This window comes from Acanthisitta chloris, unplaced genomic scaffold, assembly GCF_000695815.1.
Source record: "Acanthisitta chloris isolate BGI_N310 unplaced genomic scaffold, ASM69581v1 scaffold21485, whole genome shotgun sequence".
In the NCBI taxonomy this organism is placed as follows: Eukaryota; Metazoa; Chordata; class Aves; order Passeriformes; family Acanthisittidae; genus Acanthisitta; species Acanthisitta chloris.
In genome coordinates, this window is record NW_008673401.1 from 23,980 (window position 1) to 42,187 (window position 18,208).

The 18,208-nt window shown below is 44.8% G+C and overlaps 2 protein-coding genes across 2 annotated transcripts in view; one reads left to right on the forward strand and one right to left on the reverse strand.

The window, feature by feature from the left end:
• Nucleotides 1-6,212, forward strand: part of LOC103802477 (lysine-specific demethylase 3A-like) — a 30,107-nt gene extending 23,895 nt beyond the window's left edge. Inside the window, 8 exon segments of the mRNA XM_009074957.1 lie at nucleotides 41-212; nucleotides 1,013-1,103; nucleotides 1,669-1,799; nucleotides 2,338-2,457; nucleotides 2,549-2,688; nucleotides 4,444-4,620; nucleotides 4,702-4,836; nucleotides 5,474-6,212. Of these exon segments, the coding sequence (XP_009073205.1) occupies nucleotides 41-212; nucleotides 1,013-1,103; nucleotides 1,669-1,799; nucleotides 2,338-2,457; nucleotides 2,549-2,688; nucleotides 4,444-4,620; nucleotides 4,702-4,836; nucleotides 5,474-5,554 (1,047 nt within the window). The 3' untranslated portion in view covers nucleotides 5,555-6,212.
• Nucleotides 6,213-7,993: 1,781 nt separating this feature from the next.
• Nucleotides 7,994-18,035, reverse strand: CHMP3 (charged multivesicular body protein 3). The gene is made up of 6 exons (XM_009074958.1): nucleotides 18,005-18,035; nucleotides 15,972-16,046; nucleotides 13,295-13,474; nucleotides 10,576-10,697; nucleotides 9,474-9,588; nucleotides 7,994-8,510 (listed from the first exon to the last, which is right to left on the reverse strand). Exons 1-6 carry the CDS (start codon nucleotides 18,033-18,035, stop codon nucleotides 8,377-8,379), a joined length of 657 nt encoding a protein of 218 aa, XP_009073206.1. The 3' UTR covers nucleotides 7,994-8,376.
• Nucleotides 18,036-18,208: the final 173 nt, after the last annotated feature.

Below are 18,208 nucleotides of genomic sequence, written 5' to 3' on the forward strand. Positions count from 1 at the left end.
TTTTGGTGTTTAATAATTCTTAAGAATATATTCTTCCTAGCCTGTGATGGTGTCAGGAGTGCATCACAAATTAAATGCAGACCTGTGGAGACCAGAGTCCTTCAGGAAGGAATTTGGCCAACAGGAAGTAGATCTGGTTAACTGCAGGACCAACGAAATCATCACTGGAGCTACTGTAGGAGATTTCTGGGATGGATTTGAAGATATTTCAAGTAAGCAGAGTAAATCTTGTTTCTAATAGGGAAAATATTCAGCACCATTAATTCTGCCCTAGCACAGATTTGTGATCCTTAAGCAGTGTAAAGGGTGTTCAGGCTTTTCTTCACTTTGGACACTGCATTCCCACCATGTGTGCCTGTGGAGTTACGGACTGGATAGAAATTGCCATTCCCATGGAGGACTCTCCTTCAGGACTGTGTTTGGCTGCTGTTAATCTTTTGGGGAGGCATTTGCTCAGCTGAGTGAAACCTGGAAGAGCATATGCAGGGTTGGTGCTCACAGAGCAATTGGGTTCTGCTGTTTTAACTTGCAGATCCCTCTTGTTCTTAAGGAACTGAAGCTATTTTCTGTAAAAATAGCTTTAGAGGATGTGAGCATGAGGTTTTCCAGAACTAATACTTGCTATAGCATCTGGAGTTGTGCTTTATATGTTTGTGTGATGTAAACTTAGGGAATTTGGGGCAGGAATAGTGGGAGCTGTGGAAGGCTCACTTGGACCTTTCTTTTCTGTTACTTGATCTTTTAAAGAGATTTGGCTTTATCAGCTACTCTAGCCTCTAACACAAGCCAGTTTCTGAGCTAAATTGTAGGAAGTGCTTGGGCAGGGAAGCCAGTCAAGGCTGCTTGTCTAGTCTGAAATCTGCTGTTGTCATATGTTTGTGGCATCAGATGAACCTGTATGTCTTTGGTTCTACGTAAACTGTTGTGGAATGGACATGATTTTAAACTCAGATGAGGATTTCTTTGCCTTGACTGTTGGTATTTTGAGCTGTTTTTCAATATTTCCAATCAGATCGCCTGAGAACAGAAGAAGGAGAGCCAATGGTGTTGAAGCTTAAGGACTGGCCTCCAGGAGAAGACTTCAGAGATATGATGCCTTCTCGGTATGGATTTCCAAAGGAACTGTTCCTCACTTGTGTACACCCCGAAATAACGGAATGTAGGAATACTTCACACTTGGACACCTGCTTCAGCTTTGACAGCAGTTGGTCCCATGTGAACCCTTTTGTTTCTGACATAGCTGGAAGTGCTGAACAAGTTTCATGCTAAAATTCATGTGGTTCAGTGTATTTATCACCAAGTGAAGTGAGCACCTAAAATTGTTTAAGGGGTGGTTAAGCTTTGGAAGGTTCCTAAAAGCCTGGATCACTTTGAAATCCAAAGTTCAGTTGGAGCTTTTTTTTTTAAAATGTTTTTAAGTATTCTGACTTCCACTGTTTGATATTGGTTGAGGTGGTTGCACAAGGAAATAACATTTCTCCAGAGCAGGTAAATTTGTTTATCTGCTATATTCCTATGCCTTGCTTGTTTTGTTCCTTCTCATGGTGCCCACTAACCCCCTGGGGGAAGGAGTAGAGTCTTGACTGGAGAAAGCTTTTGTTGCAGTCTTATTTTAGTCTGCTTTCTTAAAACTGGTTGCTAATGTTTAATTTTGTTGCATTACTTTAGGTTTGATGATTTGATGAAAAATATTCCATTGCCTGAATACACCAGGAGAGGTGGCAAGCTCAACCTTGCCTCTCGACTTCCCAACTACTTCGTGCGGCCAGATTTGGGCCCCAAGATGTACAATGCATATGGTAAGGAACTTTGCACTCGAAAGGTCACCTTGGCCACACATTCAAATGGAAATTTACTGTGAATTTTGTGAATCTCTGCTGTTGGAGGTAACTTGATTAATCCCATGGATCTGAAAACCTAACTTTGGCTCACTTACAGGTATTGGTGATGTTCAGAGCATTATACAATTTATTTTATTAAATGTCTTTTTGTCCAGGTTGTTTCAAGCCAATAGTAATTATTCCCAGTCCTTCCAACCCAAAGAGGTTGTTTCACAGCCTCTTTCCTGTAGCTGGCCACATGTATTTGTGGTTTCACTACTTGTGGCTATATCCTGTTTGTTACTCTCCCTTTCTGGCTGTATCATTTAGTTGTTAACCCCTTCTTGAGCAGTATTTTCCATCAAATAAAAGTTCACCAAATCAAGTATATTGCTTTCTGGAAGCATTTGCTGAGAAAAGGAAAAGCTCTTTTCAGAGAGTGCTGCTGAGAGTAGCCTAAAGCTTCTCTTAGTCTTACTAATGGATCTCTCTTTTCTTTGGCTTTCTCTGCTCCCAGGCTTAATAACACCAGAGGACAGAAAATACGGCACAACAAACCTCCATTTAGATGTGTCTGATGCAGCTAACGTCATGGTGTACGTGGGGATCCCCAAAGGCCAGGCTGATCAAGAAGAAGGTAAAGCCTTTGTTACTTATGTTCCAGGGGGCTATTTCTGTGGTTGGAGGGAAGGTCCTTTGGTGTAACTGCTCCTGTTGGCTCTCAACAGAAGTGCTTAAAACCATACAAGATGGTGACTCTGATGAACTGACAATTAAGCGCTTCACTGAGAGCCGAGAGAAGCCTGGAGCTCTGTGGCACATCTATGCTGCTAAAGATACAGAGAAGATCCGGGAATTCCTCAAGAAGGTAACGTGTTTCCTCTTGGAAACTGATCTGTGTGGGCTGGCAGTATGTATACCTGGGCGTTTCTCCTCCTTCCTATTCCAGTTGTCCTGGAAACAAATATGCTTGAGTTGTACCCAAGACAAAACCTCTAGTGTGCCATGAGCCTGGTAGGGTCGGAGGGGCTGACAGGTTGAAGCTGGAAGTTAATTGTATGTAGATACACTCCTTTTGCCCACACTTCTTACAGAGTGATTAATGGTGTTGAGGTGAACAGAAATAGCTGGTTTAGATATGGGTGAAGATAATAGTTTAATTAGATCCTTCTAAGAAGCACATGAGATGGTATTGGGAAATGTCAGACGAATATGTGGTGCATAAAGTTTTTCCTTGTTCTCTCTCTGCTCCTACCTTGTTTTTTCCCCCATGCCTTTGAGATTTTCCCTTAGGAAAAGCATGAGGTATTTAGTGTGATGTTTTCATGGGAGTTAAGGATTTAGTAGATGTGATACTACACCCAAAGGGGCTTGTTTCAGTGTTTAAGTTTACAACAAACGGTCCAGAGTTCTTTGTTGTCTTAATTCTGCAACTTCTTTGGTGCTTTAAAAGTGGTAAGAGCCAGTATGTTGATGTTTAAAAGGATAAACGGGGTGATCTGAACAACTGTTGGCTTGGTCAGCCTGACTGCTGTCTTGGCAGAAGCTCAGAGAGGCTGCAGCAGGTTTGTTTAGCACTGACAAAGAACAAATCTTACACTTGATTGAACATGATACTGAACTTGATAAATGTTAGCTCTGGGAGTTCTGACATCTGTCTCACACCTCTGGGCTGTTGTAGCAGGTTTGCTGTGGGGAGGGCTTCAGCAGCTTGTCCTGGAGTCAGGACCAAGCTCAAGCTGCTGATCTCCTCCCAGGTGAGTTTTTGGGCTACAGTCCTGGGTGTAAATGACTGCTGCAGAAAGTTGGATTTTTACAGGAACTTTTGGCATAAATTCTCTCCCCACAGCCCTTGAATTTCTGCCCTAAAGTGCTTGTTGTGCCTCCCAGCCTTGTATCTCCTGAAAATCTGGTTTGCATCCTTTGGGTCAGTGAGCACACTGACTGACTGTGGCCCCAAGGCAGACACCTACTGAATTCCACACTCAGTATCTTCCAGTTAGATGCTGTAGAATCACAGAATGGTTTGGGCTGGAAGGGACTGTTAAAGACCATTTAGCTCTCATGCCTCTGCCATGGGTAGAGACACCTTCCACTAGACCAGGTTGCTCCAAGCCCCATCCAGCCTGGCCTGCAACACTTCAGGGATGGGGCAGCCACAGCTGCTCTGGGCAGCCTGTGCAAGTGTCTCACCATCCTGACAGGGAGAAATTTCTTTCTAATATCTAATCTAAACCTGCTCTCCTTCAGTCTGAAGCCATTCCCCCTTGTCCTGTCACTATGCCCTTGTAAACAGTCCCTCTCCAGCTTTAATAGTGTCAGAGCATTGCTCCCATGTGTGACAGTGGTTCCTACTTGAATGCATCAGTTAATCCTTCTGCTTCTTGCTACTTGGGATTACTTGTATTTCCTGTATCCCTGTTTGCAATGTATGAAGCAAGAGGGACCTGAGAAATGATGAAGCCTTGACAAGCAAAGGGCTGATTAAGAATCTAAACTTCGATTGTGTAACTCCTGCCTGAACCCATAGTGCAAGTCATGCGTGTACAGAATACCACAGACAGAACTCGACTGTCCTGTCAGACTGGTGTGCTAAAATGCCTGTTGTTGTGTGACTTTGCAGGTTGCAGAAGAACAAGGTCAAGAGAACCCTGTAGATCACGATCCCATTCATGATCAGAGCTGGTACTTGGACCGATCGCTAAGGAAACGCCTTCACCAGGAGTATGGAGTTCAAGGCTGGGCTATTGTACAGTTTCTAGGAGATGTAGTTTTCATCCCAGCTGGAGCTCCACACCAGGCAAGGACCAGGGACATGTTATGGCCTGACCACTTGGGCAGCCCTTTGAGCATGTGGCTAATCCTTGTTTGTTCTCTCTAGGTTCATAATTTGTACAGTTGTATTAAAGTTGCCGAAGACTTTGTATCCCCAGAGCATGTCAAACACTGCTTCTGGCTCACTCAGGAATTTAGATATCTGTCGCATACGCATACAAACCATGAAGATAAACTGCAGGTAACTTCCCAATGCTCAAGAGAACCCTGTCCCTCCTGACCCTTTGAAAAAAACCCACCAAAACCCACCAACCAACCCTCACCAAACCCAGAAGGGCCATGGCCACACAACCCAAGTTGCTTTTGTGTTCAGCTTTAATGCATTGGATCTTGAAGAGGAATTTCAGTAGGTTTTGGAATTACAGTATCACAGAATCATTAAGGTGGGAAAAGACCTCTGATCTAACACTGCCATGTCAGCTGAGTTCCATGGCACTAATTACCATGTCCAGTCTGTCCTTAAACACTTGAGGGACAGTGACTTCACTGCCTTCCTGGGCAGCCCATTAAGGATTCGTTACAGTTTGTGAGTAGTTCTCAGGAAGCCTTCTGAAGCTTCTGAGATGCTTTTGAAATGTTTTTTCTGCCATTTCTTTTCCCCCCTCCAGCTGAGTGTGCCATGTTCTCCTCAGGCCACAGGGTTCACGTTTTATCCTGTTAGAGTCTGAACCTTGTTTTCACAAGTTGGGGATTTATGTGCAGGTTGTGCCACTGATGTCTAAACTGAGCCGCGCAGGGTGTGGGGAAGGAAGTGGGAAAGCTGGAAAGTGATCCCTGCTGTTTGCCTGTAAAACCAAACACTTCTCCTTTCCTCCCAGGTGAAGAATGTCATATACCACGCTGTTAAAGATGCAGTTGGGATACTGAGAGCTAACGAATCCAGCCTTAGCAGACCGTGACGTAGAGCCTTAACCACACACTGAAACAGAAGCATTGGCAGCTGTTTTACTTACTCAGTCAGGACCTCTGTGGACTTTGAGATTATATGAATGTTACCTCATCTTCCTTTCAGCAGTACCAGAGGATCATGGTACTATGTTCTGTGTATTCTTCCAATGTTTACAAACCTGATATGTATATGTAGTAATATGTATGGACTGTGGCATACTGTGAATGCTCAGTTGCAATAGAACTTTATACGGAGTTGCTCTCCAAACTGTACAAAATACCTCCTATAGAACTGTCAGAAACTATTCCAAATTACTCGTTTGAAAAATACTATTCAAAGCATTGTAAAGCTTCAATTTTTGAAATTTTATTTTGGGGTGAGAGGAAGTAAGGAATCACCCAATTTAATAACCAATTTACATAAGTAAGAATGCAGTTCTGGAATTTCACATTAACATAGAACTAGCATTTAAAAGTAGCGTTAAGCTATTGTATAGTAACATAGAGATGGGGGTTAACCATCTTTAGTTAAATGTATTTAAATTTCTAAATGTTAAAAGAAACTTCTAATCAAATGTCTTCTGTTTGAAACTGCTCTTTAATTTGAACCGATGTTTGATTCTCTGGTTTTTGACACTGAATGGTCTACATAAAAATTCTTCTATTTCAGATACTGTTCTTTGCCTGCCTTCTTTAGCTGACTCTTTGAAATGTAATTGATTTGATGCAGTGCTTTGAAATGCAAAGGAAAAATTGTGTATCATAAACTGTTCATACTGGTTTTGAAGGGATTTGAAGGCTTAGGGTGTGGAATCTAGTGACAGATTCGTTTATAGCTATTTTTGGTTAAGCAAGCATGACTTAGCAGACTGACTGCTGCTTCTCAGCTGCTGCCACAGCTGTGGCCTGTGTCAAATGAGTTTTGCAGCTTCACTCTGAAATGGTACACACAGAGCTCCAGAATTATTTGCGAGAAAGACTGAAAACATCACAAAACTTAAAATTGGCACAAGGGTCAAGAGTAGAAAAGTGCATTTCTCATCTAACAAGACACCCTGAGATAAAATCAGCATTTCTGTTCTTCGGTTTCTTATGGCACTGAAATGTGCAGGATGGCTGTTGGGAAGAACCAGGCAGGAGGGGAAATCTCTCAGGTAGCCAAAAGTCACTTTTCCGAACTTTATGCAACAACTTGACAAGCTCTGTGCAAACTCCCCTCACTGTAGTAATTCAGCTGCTGCTTATGATCAACAGTAACTGCTCTCTCAGGTGCCAGGATTCTTGTCCAGACACACTTGCTCTGCCCCATCCCTCTGACCCTGGGACAGGCTCCAGACAGATGCAGGGACTAGGAGTCTCTTAAAAGAGTTTACTGAAGTGGACTCAGAGGAGGTTTATCTACAGCAATGCACCTTGCTGTGCTCGGTGAGAACTTCCCTCCACCTCTGCTTGCTTGTTCTAGTCCCTTCAGCTGCCCTTGATTTGGCATTTTGTGCTTGAACTTGTCAGGTATCCTTAAAGCCAACACTTCAGCTGAATGCTCTCTGCTGCAGTATCGAGTTGAAGTAAGTGAAATAAAGCAGGCTAAGTGCTTTCCTTGGAGCCAGCTGGAGTAGTTGTGGGTGACTGGAGTACAGGTGCCTCCCAGTGAGTGCAGTGAATGTGCATGCAAGTGTGAAGAGACTCTGTGGAAGATGGAGTCTGAGCTGTTGTTCCACTTGGTTTTATTGCAGCTCTTACCCACGCCCCTCTTCCAATGCTTTTGTTTGTGGTATGTCCTTTCTGGATTTTAAGACTACAAGAAACAAGCTGTTGTCCCATTTGCCTGTTCTTGTTACATTTTGGGTGGAGATGGGATGTTTGAATCCTACAGCCCTGAAGTACTAGGGATACTTTGTCACCCCTGGCACAAGAGTGAACAGTAAGTACTTGGCCTCTCCATGCCTTTTATGGTTCCAGTTGGGATGGTGACACCATCTGGGTGTCTGTGTGCCATGTCTGTTTCTCCACCCACGCTGTTGGGATACACATGTTGATAAACTTACTTTCTTTTGGCAAGTCTGCCTTAAAATTAGAAACTGTCCTTTGCCTGGGAGGTGCCTGTGGCAGTCATAGGTTCCACTGAGAGCTGACATCTGTTCTGCCTGCAGCTTTCCCTCTCCTCTCACCCCAAAGTAACCCCAAAATGTGCCAGTTAAGCAGCAGAGAGACCTGGCCCTGGCCCTAGGGTGTCTGGGGAAGCTTTGGCACCATTGTGCTGAGTCTGACCTGCCCTCACTGTGTCAGGGTCTGCTTTGATCATACACAACTGGAACGAAGCAGCTCTGTAACAGCTTTAACTATGCAGTGAAGGCCCCAGATGTGCTTAAAAAAAAAAAAAAAGGTGGAAGGGGTGAGCATTGTTTGTCAAAAAAGGCTGAAGCGATGCAAACTAAACTGCTGGACGGCAGTGACTGTTAAAAGCAGCTTTAATAAAATTTGTAATGACTCAGAAAAACAAAGATCTTACACCACTGGAGGTTTTTGGTAGCAGATTAAGCCAAAGTGCCATTTAGAGGAAAGATGCTGCTTGAAGATGAGAATATATTTCAGGACTTTATATCTAAAAATACATAACATTACACCACCATTGCCATGTCACCACAGCCCTCCCATGGGAACACGGCCTGAACAGAAAACAGGAAGAGAAGTATATTACAGTAATTTCTTGGAGAACACAAGCCCCAGGAAGAAAAAATAATATATATATTACATAAAGTATTCTCACTTAGAGTTTTCATTTTGAGGCTAGGACAGAATAAACCAAAGCCAACTGTACACACTGATCCTGTCCCTAGCTCCGGAGTGTGGCCAACCGTGACTGCATCGCTTCGATGTCTTCCTCCTCATCCACAGCAGCAGCTGCTCCCATGGGCTCTGGCTCTGGGAGGGCATCTGTGACTTTACTGGGTGCTTTACCCAAGGCCCCTGCAACAACACAAAGCCTCGTCAGTGTGTGTTAGTTCTGCGTTTCTTAATTAGTAGCTTTCATGGACATCTGAACGAATTCCAGCAGTCGCTTCTAGTGGAGTCACACCCACGAGCTGTGATGGGCCCAGCCCATGGGCACTGCCTTGCCAGCCCCTGCGCTCCCACAGCTGCTGGGCGGGGGCTGGAGGCTCCTCCCCGGCCCCGCCGCTTGCCTGGATGCTGCCACCGCCTGCCCAGCAGGAGGGCAGCTGCTCCAGCCGAAAAACAGGATGGAAAAAGCAAAGCAGGCCGTGAGAAACGAGGGCAACGTGCCAGGCGTGCCCAGCAGAGCAGGAGCTGTGCCTTCAGCGTGGTACAGCTGAACACACCCCAGTAGCTGTATTTGGCACAGGAAATTTGGCTAAGGAGCATTCTAAGCACCATCTAAGTCAAATAACTAAACCAGTTACTCATTACTGCATGAGGTTTTCTCTCAGGTATCTCTACTGCATGAACTGCAAGGCAGAAGTTGCAGCTTTGGCTTTAGGGATTTTTTGTGTTTTGCGTTTTTTTTTCCCCAACAACTGGAAACACAGCATTTTATGTGACACTCACACCACAGCCTAGGGCCCAAGGCAGTGCAGCTGAGAGTATTTCCTGGCCTCATTAATAACAGTATTCAGTCAATTATGTAAGTTTCACCTTGTTAAGGGGATCCACTGTACAAACACTAATCTATCAGAACCTCAGTTACAGAACTGCAGAGACAACAGCTGATAGATATTATTTCTGATTCACCGACCTACACTAGCCTTCTCAGCCATGTATTTTCTAAGAAACCAGTTTGTCAGTGCTCTCTGCCCATTACTAAAGGCAGACAGCACTGGGAGAGCACAGTTTAGTCAGAAAAGATGAAGATGGCAATTGCTGCATCTTACTGAACAGAGCAGATCTCTCTCTCAGCAACACCCACAAACTCACCAGCTGTAATTTCAAAGAGGATTTTGTCAATTTCCATCTCAGCCTCCTCTTCCATCTCCTCCTGATCCTCCAGGCCTTCAAAGGTGTCCTCCAGCATTTCCTCTATAATTCCAGCCTAGCAGAGAACAAGGCAGCATGTGATGCCCTTGGAAACAGCAGAGTAAGAGGACACACTTCCTACTTTAACAATCAAGTTACACCTACTCCAGGCATTTAACACCCCCTGGTCCAACATTCCGGATCCAGACTGTCCTGTAGCAGGAGAGTGGCCAACACACCTGCCCACAGCTGAAGCAGGTATCTCTACAACTGGTGCACAGGAGAAAACTGAGGATTAAAGACCATTTTCTCACTTTGAAACCCTCAAGTTATGTAAACTAAAAGTGGAGACATTTACATTAGACATTGGGAATAAATTCCTGACTGTGAGGGTGCTGAGGCACTGGCACAAGTTGCCCAGAGAAACTGTGGCTGCTCCATCCCTAGAAGTGTTCCAGGCCAGGCTGGATGGGGCTCGGAGAAACCTGGGCTAGTGGAAGGTGTCCCTGCCCATGGCAGGGGGTTGGAACTATACGATCTTTAAGAGGTCCCTTCCAACCCAAACCATTCTGTCATTTTACGATTATTCATTGCTGTTGCAGGTCTGAACACTGACAACAGTTTGCTCTGAGCATGTGAAACAACTGCCAATCTCAGTCATGCAGCATGAACTGTGTAACTGGTGTCTGACAATTTGTCTTTTTGCTACCTGCACTGAAAGCAACATTCCTTTGCAGGGCCTGATACAACCAAATTGTTCTGGTGCACAGTGGTAAAATTAGTAAGAAATAAACTGACTTGAACTAAACACTCTAGCGTGGTAAAAGGGAGCAAAACAATGCTGGTAGTTGTAAGAGTCATGTCAGAGATTTAGTGTACTTTCAAATGAGAGCACTGTCATCACATGGAGACACTGAGCCAGCTGTTTGAAACCCAGTGTCAGACTGGCCATAGAATCACAGAACCTTCTGGGCTCTTGGGCAAAGGGGACACCCATCGACTGCACAGCTCAGTAACAAACACCTCCTGCTCACCCATGCCTGATTTATGTGCTAGATCTTACCTTCATCATCTCTTTGGACAACTCCCTCATCGTTGCTTGGATTTCAGGGATTTTCACTAGATTTTGCATAGCTTTCATAACTTCTGTGCTCTTCTGCAATGAACCTGCTACTCTCAGGACAGCTGTGAAGGAGAGGCACAGAACAGCTTGAACGATCCATGCACTGCCGAAAGCAGAGAAATTACATCCTCCCTACATGGACAGAAATTTGTTTACATTTAGGCAATTTAATTAAAAAAAAAAAAAGAAACAGGTATCCCACTTCTTCCTTCTTGACTATCTTCCTGGAAAAGCCCACCTTGTTACCCACATTGGAAAAGCCACATTTATAGCAAAGCAGCCAGTCCTGTATAATTAGCTGGAGCAATCCAGATCACTGTAGAGATTTCAACCCACCAGTTCACAAAAGAGAGAGATCCCAGGGGCTCTTGCCCAGGGCCTCAGTAGCCACAGCTCTTGCCGAGGGTTTCACCAGCAGAGCTGCAGTCCAGCTCTGTGTCTGACTGCTGACACCAGTGCCCTCCTGCCTGACACTGGGTACTGCAAACTGACTCTGGCAGAAGTGTTACTGCAACGGTTCTACAGCAAAGGGAGAGCTATAAAGTTAATACCGAAGCAGATAAGCTGGAAATAGGCACAGCTTACACTGCATTTAACAATACTCTGTCCGGAGGATGTTCTCATAATGTAACTTACAAGCTTTCCTCGTATATGTCAATACACAAAGATCAAAAATTAAGGGTACTTTGAGGTTCTTGAATTCTGCCATCTAACTTTGCAGATTCCTAGACACAGAGAACTTACCTGTTTGTATATAAAATGGTCACTCCTTAATGAAGCAAAATGAAGGTACAGCATATATTATTTTTCATTTTAATAATTTAAGAGCTTACACTTGTCACGTTAACAAACTAACAGAGACTTTGACTTGAGCAGTCTTTCCCAAGATGAAGCAAGTTAATACAAACCCCATACTGAACTGTAGATCCCTCCCTATTCCATAGCATCATAGAATGGTTAGGATTGGAAGGGACCTTAAAGATCATCTAGTTTCAACTCCCCTAGTTCTGGGGTAAGTGTATCAGAACATTCCCAGTCAGATGAAGATGCTGGTGGCAGGAATAAGGAGGAGGATGCTTTGAGTTTTTCCTTTAAAAGGACACCTCAAGCTGCAAGGATGGCCCTGCTTCCCTTTCCTGAGTGAGGTACATGGGCAGCCACATTTGACCTATTGTAAGATTACACTTAAGGTTCACATTTTAACTCCAGATTTATCACTCATCTGGTGTCGGAATCTACTTGGATAATGTTGGGGTGGTATTGGTGAAATGTCAAATACTTTGACATTTCAGTAGCATGTTCACCTCCACCAAGTCTTTCCTTCTCTTTAAACCTTTCTGCTCTGCTCCTGTTACTATCTGGGATGCTCTCAGGTATGGAAAACACTGCAGGAAGTCTATTACAACAGATTTCTGATGTGGATAAGGAATGAGGGAAATATGCTGGTTCTGGAGGAGCACAAAGGACCAAGGAGGGTTTACAGGTAATAAGCCACAGGGAAAATCAATTCATCCTCATCCAGGAAATCAAACACTGCTCCTCCATCTCTATTTGGGTGTTGGTAAGTGTCCCCAGACTTTTGCTAAAGAAACAGCCATTTAAACCATTTACAAGATGAAGGGAATTCTACTGAAGAAAATAAACCTGTCAAAATCGGTGACACAGGGATATGAGGCACATTCACACTGTTCAGGAACACACACTAAAAATGTGCCTCAAATCACTGGAAGGGAGTTCAGTTTCAGAGCAGGTGATTCTCACACCACTGAGAAGGCTCTGAGGAGAGGTGTGAGATCATCTCCTGAGCAGCTCATCAGAAGAAACACAGAGAGCCAGTGAAGATGTAGGGACCAACGAGGGGGTGGAACCCCAGGAGGTCCCTGACTACTTCAGAGCCCAGGGTGGGACACCATCCAGACTGGACAGTGGGGAAACAGCTTCCAGAACATCCTGCAGAGTGACAGGGGTTATTGCCTACAGGGACACAGGACTGTATTAACAGGATGTATTATGAGCAGGTTTGAACTCAGGAAAAACTTACTATGGATCTTTTAAGCGGATTGCAGGAATGTGGCTGAACATGAGAAATATCATGAAAATGACCAAAGGTAGAGAATGGGAGAGATCGAGGTGGACCAGGGAACACAAATTTCAGGGGCCTGTAGGACCAGGTACCAGCAGCTCAGGCAGAGCAGGAGATCTGGGGCAGGTTAGTTGGAGCACCTGGGAGTAGCTCCTGGAACAATCCATATGTTGTGTATCCATATGTATGTGCTCTGCCAGCTCAGTCCTCATCAGCTGATGGAGCAGGATGGAGCTATCAGTGCTGTCATGTTTGTGTGAAAGCTCTGTGTGTTATGGAGTGCTGGTAAAGGCTCTGCTGTGAGTGTGCAGGGGTGTGTGTCTGCTGGGATTAGGGGCTCAGCCTGGCTGGATGTGGGGACATGGAACTGCAGCAGGCTCACAACTCTGGGCCTACTATGGGAGGAACTTCCCTAGGCCCTGAAACCCACTGGAATTAGCTGCCTTTCACAAGACCACAGCTGCTTCCACATTCACACTCTGCCTGCATGTGACCTTGGTTCTGAAAACATAAACCTCAGGCCTCACCTCTAACACTAGAGCAGTTACTGTGCTTGGGCTCGGGATTTGTTCTTACCCAGCTGGTTCTTCATCCCCATGAGAACGGAGTTCATGTGAGCTTTGGATGCATAGAGTTTGCTCACAGCCCTCCGAGAGCGGATCAGCTCCTTCGCCAGGATCACACACACATCCTTCTGCCCTTTCTTGGCAGCATCCTTTATCGACCGCTTCACCTTCTCCTCTTCCCTCTGGATATCTGGAGCACAGAAAATGACAGAATCAGAAGTTGTCCTTTTATAAAAACAAAGGCATCAACACTCACTTTCTGGCACAGGCTGACTTGAAGACTTGAACACAGCTTCTCAGGTGGGAGTTAATGAACCCTGCACTCAGGACCAGTCATTCTCTCAGCATCAATCACTGGTGTCTTTATCCTAAAGGACTGGCAAAAAGCTGTAGGGTCATATGTAGAAAAACAAAGCCTTGCTGCTTCCCCACTATTATGTGCAGAAATGCCACAATAAGACAATAAAGACATGTGTATGTCAGACACAGGGCTGAGCCAAGTCCCAGCATATCAGAGCAGGTGAGAAAGAGCTGAAGTGGTCCTGCAGAAAACAGAAAGCACCAAGAGAACTCCAGCAGTACTGGGGGATTACAACATTCACTCTGACAGGCTGGAAACAACCATGAGTATTGTGCTACTACACCCAGAGTGGTGTAGGGCAGCTCTGTACTCGAGTGCTTCACTGGTATGACCAACTGTGAGTATGAGATCAGTGGCACAAGTATGCAAGAACTGTCCATCCATCTTTGAAGGTCAATGTTCCTCAAGTGAGCCAAAGTCACTACCCCAGTCCCTCTGCTGCAGAGGGACAAAGCAGCCCAAAGCACCTGCAAATGGACTTGCAAAACACAAAGTTACTGTATTACTCCAACTCTATCAACTCAAAAAAATCAATTCCGAAGTCACAAGGATACCTTTCATTTCTCCAGACTTTCCAAGCCCTCAAAAAATCAACCTACACCAAGCAGAAATCATTACAGCAGCAAGAGTCCAACAACAGATGGTTTCAAAACAGCATGTTTCTATATTAGTAACTGTGCTGACTGGGTGAGCCAAATGTTTGAGTGATCCAAGCCCACTCAGACCAGGTGGATCTAATGTTGCCATATTGGAAAGTATCTAGCACAGCCTTCCCCAGGGAAACTAAGACAGGTCCCAGCAGAGCATCCTTAGTCCAAGACTGCAGGGATTTCCTGTGTAAGGCTCAGCTGAAAGGAGAGAGCAGAGCAGAGTCCAACTACCGCAGGTAATTTCTGAGCAAACCTTCAGCGGCACACAGCTGTCATCCTTCAGGAGCAGCCTGCTAGCCTGGCAAGTGTCCAGCAGAACCACTTACTTCCACAGCTGACACTGGGTAAGATGTGAAATCCTAGCACGAAGATATTCTATACTTTATTTTAATGGGAATTATCAGAGTAGTGGGTGGTTGGTGGTTAGCCCTGAACTCTATTTCTTTGAATGTAAGACTCTGAAATACACACAGAGACATGTTTAGGGCTGTTACAGTAATCAGATTTACATTCACATCAAAATACTACATTACCACATAATTCAATATGTATATAGGCTATTAGAAGTATTATGCTATCTATAAAGATAAGAGAAAACCAAAATTTCAAGAAACTTCAATGTATGTGGATAATTTCCTCCCACAAAAGATTATGTGACCTCTAAAACATACTTAGCTAACAAGATCAGTCACACTGCAGCTCCTCTGTGCCTGACACAGCCACACAGTGTGCCCTGGAGAATGCAAAACCATTCACAAGCATAATGAACATCACTGTACATCAGTTTTCCTGGAAAAGGCACAAACCCTGTTCCTCATTTTACAGACAAGGACAAAGACAGACTTTGTACTGCAGGAGCAGCTCTCTCCAACCAACTCACACAAGTCTACAAGTGGGAGAAGATGCAAACCCTGCCAGTTCATCCAGAGGCATGTGGCTGAGGATGAACAGGGAAGGGAGAATGTATTCCTAGAGGAGTCACTCAAAACAAACATGTGCCCAATAACCAGATGCTGACACAAGATACCCTTTACCAGCACATCCACTGGACTAATCCTGAGCACAGAGCAGAAGACAAAAAGGGGACAACAGAACTTGATCCCAAACCTCCTCTGAGGTACAGGGAAGGCAGGCAGGGGAGAGAACAAATTTTGAACCAACAGCAGTGTAATAATATTCAAGACACCTTCAGCAATGTAATGCTCATAATTTAAGGGCAAAACACCCACCCACCGAGAAAATACTTTTTATTTCTCCTTCCTCTCTTCTGTTTCTAATTTTCCCAAACTGACAGGAAACTACTTTTGTTTGGCATGTGCATTTCACACCAGTGCATACCTGTGGAATTAAATACCACACTGACACCATTCAATAAACCCATGCAGGTGAAATTCCAGATAATAAGTCTAATTCATGTTATCAAAAGGGACTTAAGAACATTGTGTCTTACTGGGAGCATACAATATTCAGGTTCTTTGGAAACTTGGAGAACTTCACAGTGACATAATTTTGTAACACAGACTAAGTCTGGCCCCAGGATCACAATCATCTTCCTGTATTCCAGATGTGATGGAGTACCCAAGGTTATTAAATTCACAGCCTCCCCTAATTAAAGCAGAAAAACCTTGAAGGTAGACAGGGAGAGGAAGAACAAAAAATGAGACATAAGTACAAACCTCTGATCTGTCTATCAATCACTCTCATTTCTTTCCTTATCTTCAAGGACCACTCATTGACCTTAAAAAGATAAAGTGAGAGTTATTGAAATTCCAACTTTAAAACTATGCTTTTATACTTTCATGTAACTTAAAACATGAAAGTATCAAAAGCAGCACTTCAAAATGCACAAGCTGTAAGTTTTGAGTGATGTTAAACTATTTCATTATTCAAATCCAAAAAACCCAGAACATAGCAGATATACCACCAATTACTTAACATTCAGACAAGGAGTTAAGCAGGACCTGTACAGATCCCTTCCAAGTGAAACCCTTCTCTGATTCCATGATGTGATGTGTGGGTCAGATACACTGTCTGGGTAGCTTCCCATATCACAGCCATGTTGCTGTGTGAGGGAACTTGCCACAGGGGAATCCAGCACAAGGTAGAGACTGGCACAGGATGACAGCACCAGGAGTGCTACTATGAAATGTTACAAGGATTCCCAGGAGGTCTCCAAGCCAACCCCCTACTCAAAGCAGGCTCAAGTTCAGAGTTCAGACAGGTTGTTTGGGATCTCATCCATTGAGTTTTGATACTGTTTGAGGGCAGAGACTTCACAGCCACTCTGGGCATCTATTCCAGCACTTGAATCACTCCTGTGGTAAAGACCTTTCCTCACAGAATCACAGATGGTTTGGGTTGGGACCTTAAATACCCTCTAGTTCCTACCCCGCGCTGTGGGCAGGGACACCTTCCACTAGACCAAGCTGCTCAGAGATCCATCCTGGCCTTGAATGTCCAAGTCAAAATTCTCCTCTAGCCACCCACCAAAACGAGCCCAGTTCCCTCAGCCTCTCCTCCTGCATCATGGGCTCCAGTCCCCCACCATCCTGATGGCCCTCTGCCACACTCTCCCGTTTGCTGAGATCCTTCTTGAATGCCCACACTGGAAGCACTGTCTTACAGACGTGGCCTCATCAACGCCGAATGTGGAGCAGTGATGAACCAGCTGCCTCAACATGATGACTACAGCGTGTGAACGCAGCCCCTTCTGCCCTTACTGCTGCAAAGCTGCACTGCACTCCTGTTTGTTATCCGTGGGATAACCAACCCTTGCAGGACTGACTGCAGTGTCCCCTCTTGTTCTTCAGAACAGAGCACAAAATGTCCTGTAGAGTCATTCCTCACCCTGCTAGGAAGCTAAGAAGGTCCTTTTTTGAGTATGAGGGAGAAGAGACTGAAGTAAACCATCACAGAGCTCTGGCTGTCAACTGTCATGTCTCAAATGTAACACGTACCAGAGATTTGCTCTACAACTTGTGCTCTAGAACAAACCAACACATACTAAGCCTTCGTGTATAGGCACAAACAGCAACTGTCAAATAAACTACAGCAGAATTCAGAGCTTCTGTCTCTGCAATGCACAACCCAGCACAAAGACACCATTAACCACGACTGGCTGTGTGTTGTCATCAATCCCTGCTAACTCTGACAGCAGGAAACTGACAGCTCATCCCTCGCACAGCCCAGGAATAACCTGCTTGACACAACTGTCCTAAAGGCAGAGCTGGGTGCTTCTGTCTTCCCTGGTGCTTCCAACACTCATCTCCTGTGTTGTGTGTAAGAGGAGGAGGAGGAAATCCCATTGACTCACATCCAGACTACTTCATGCTTCCAGTTACACGAGACACAGCAATTTGCTTTGCAGTAAAGAGGTTGCACTGCCCTTTTTACACAGGACACCAGGGACACAGCTAATTACTCCAAGCACACCTCCATGCTGATGAAACTATTCTGCTTTCACTCCTGATCTAAACAAAAACATCATTCTCACAGCACTGCACCAACCAGAGACTCAGCCAGCAAAACACTAAGCTGAGAAGAGCCAATTTAGACTACACTGGATACATAACACATTTTTTTATTAACACGTGAGCAGTGATTTATGAAAGGCAACAATGAAATCCATCAGCATCTTGATGATTTCATTCCACTGTGACCAGAAACCTGTGGGTACAAGGAGGCTCACACAGTTTGTCTGCAGACTCACCCTCCCTCTCCCAGTATCCAAGTCCCGACATTTCGGCTGCTCCTCATTTTGCCTCTGCAGGAGGAGCTCGACGCTCCTAACACCCCAGAGCCAGAATTTATGGCAGACAGCGACCAACGACCTAAAAACCCAGGAGCTGCTGACTCAGCCTCCCCAAACCTCTCCACCCAGGATGCATCGCTGCTCTAGCCACCGCGGCCGGGC

What these genes read in the sequence shown, in the direction of transcription:
- CHMP3 (XM_009074958.1), bottom strand. Translation starts at nt 18,035, where the DNA reads ATGTCGGGACTTGGATACTGGGAGAGGGAGG. An exon ending in GGGGATGAAGAACCAGCTGG is followed by an intron (nt 10,698 to 13,294) that starts GTAAGAACAAAT and finishes TCTCCTTCACAG; the next exon opens with CTGTCCTGAGAGTAGCAGGT. An exon ending in TGTCCAAAGAGATGATGAAG is followed by an intron (nt 9,589 to 10,575) that starts GTAAGATCTAGC and finishes GTTCTCTGCTAG; the next exon opens with GCTGGAATTATAGAGGAAAT.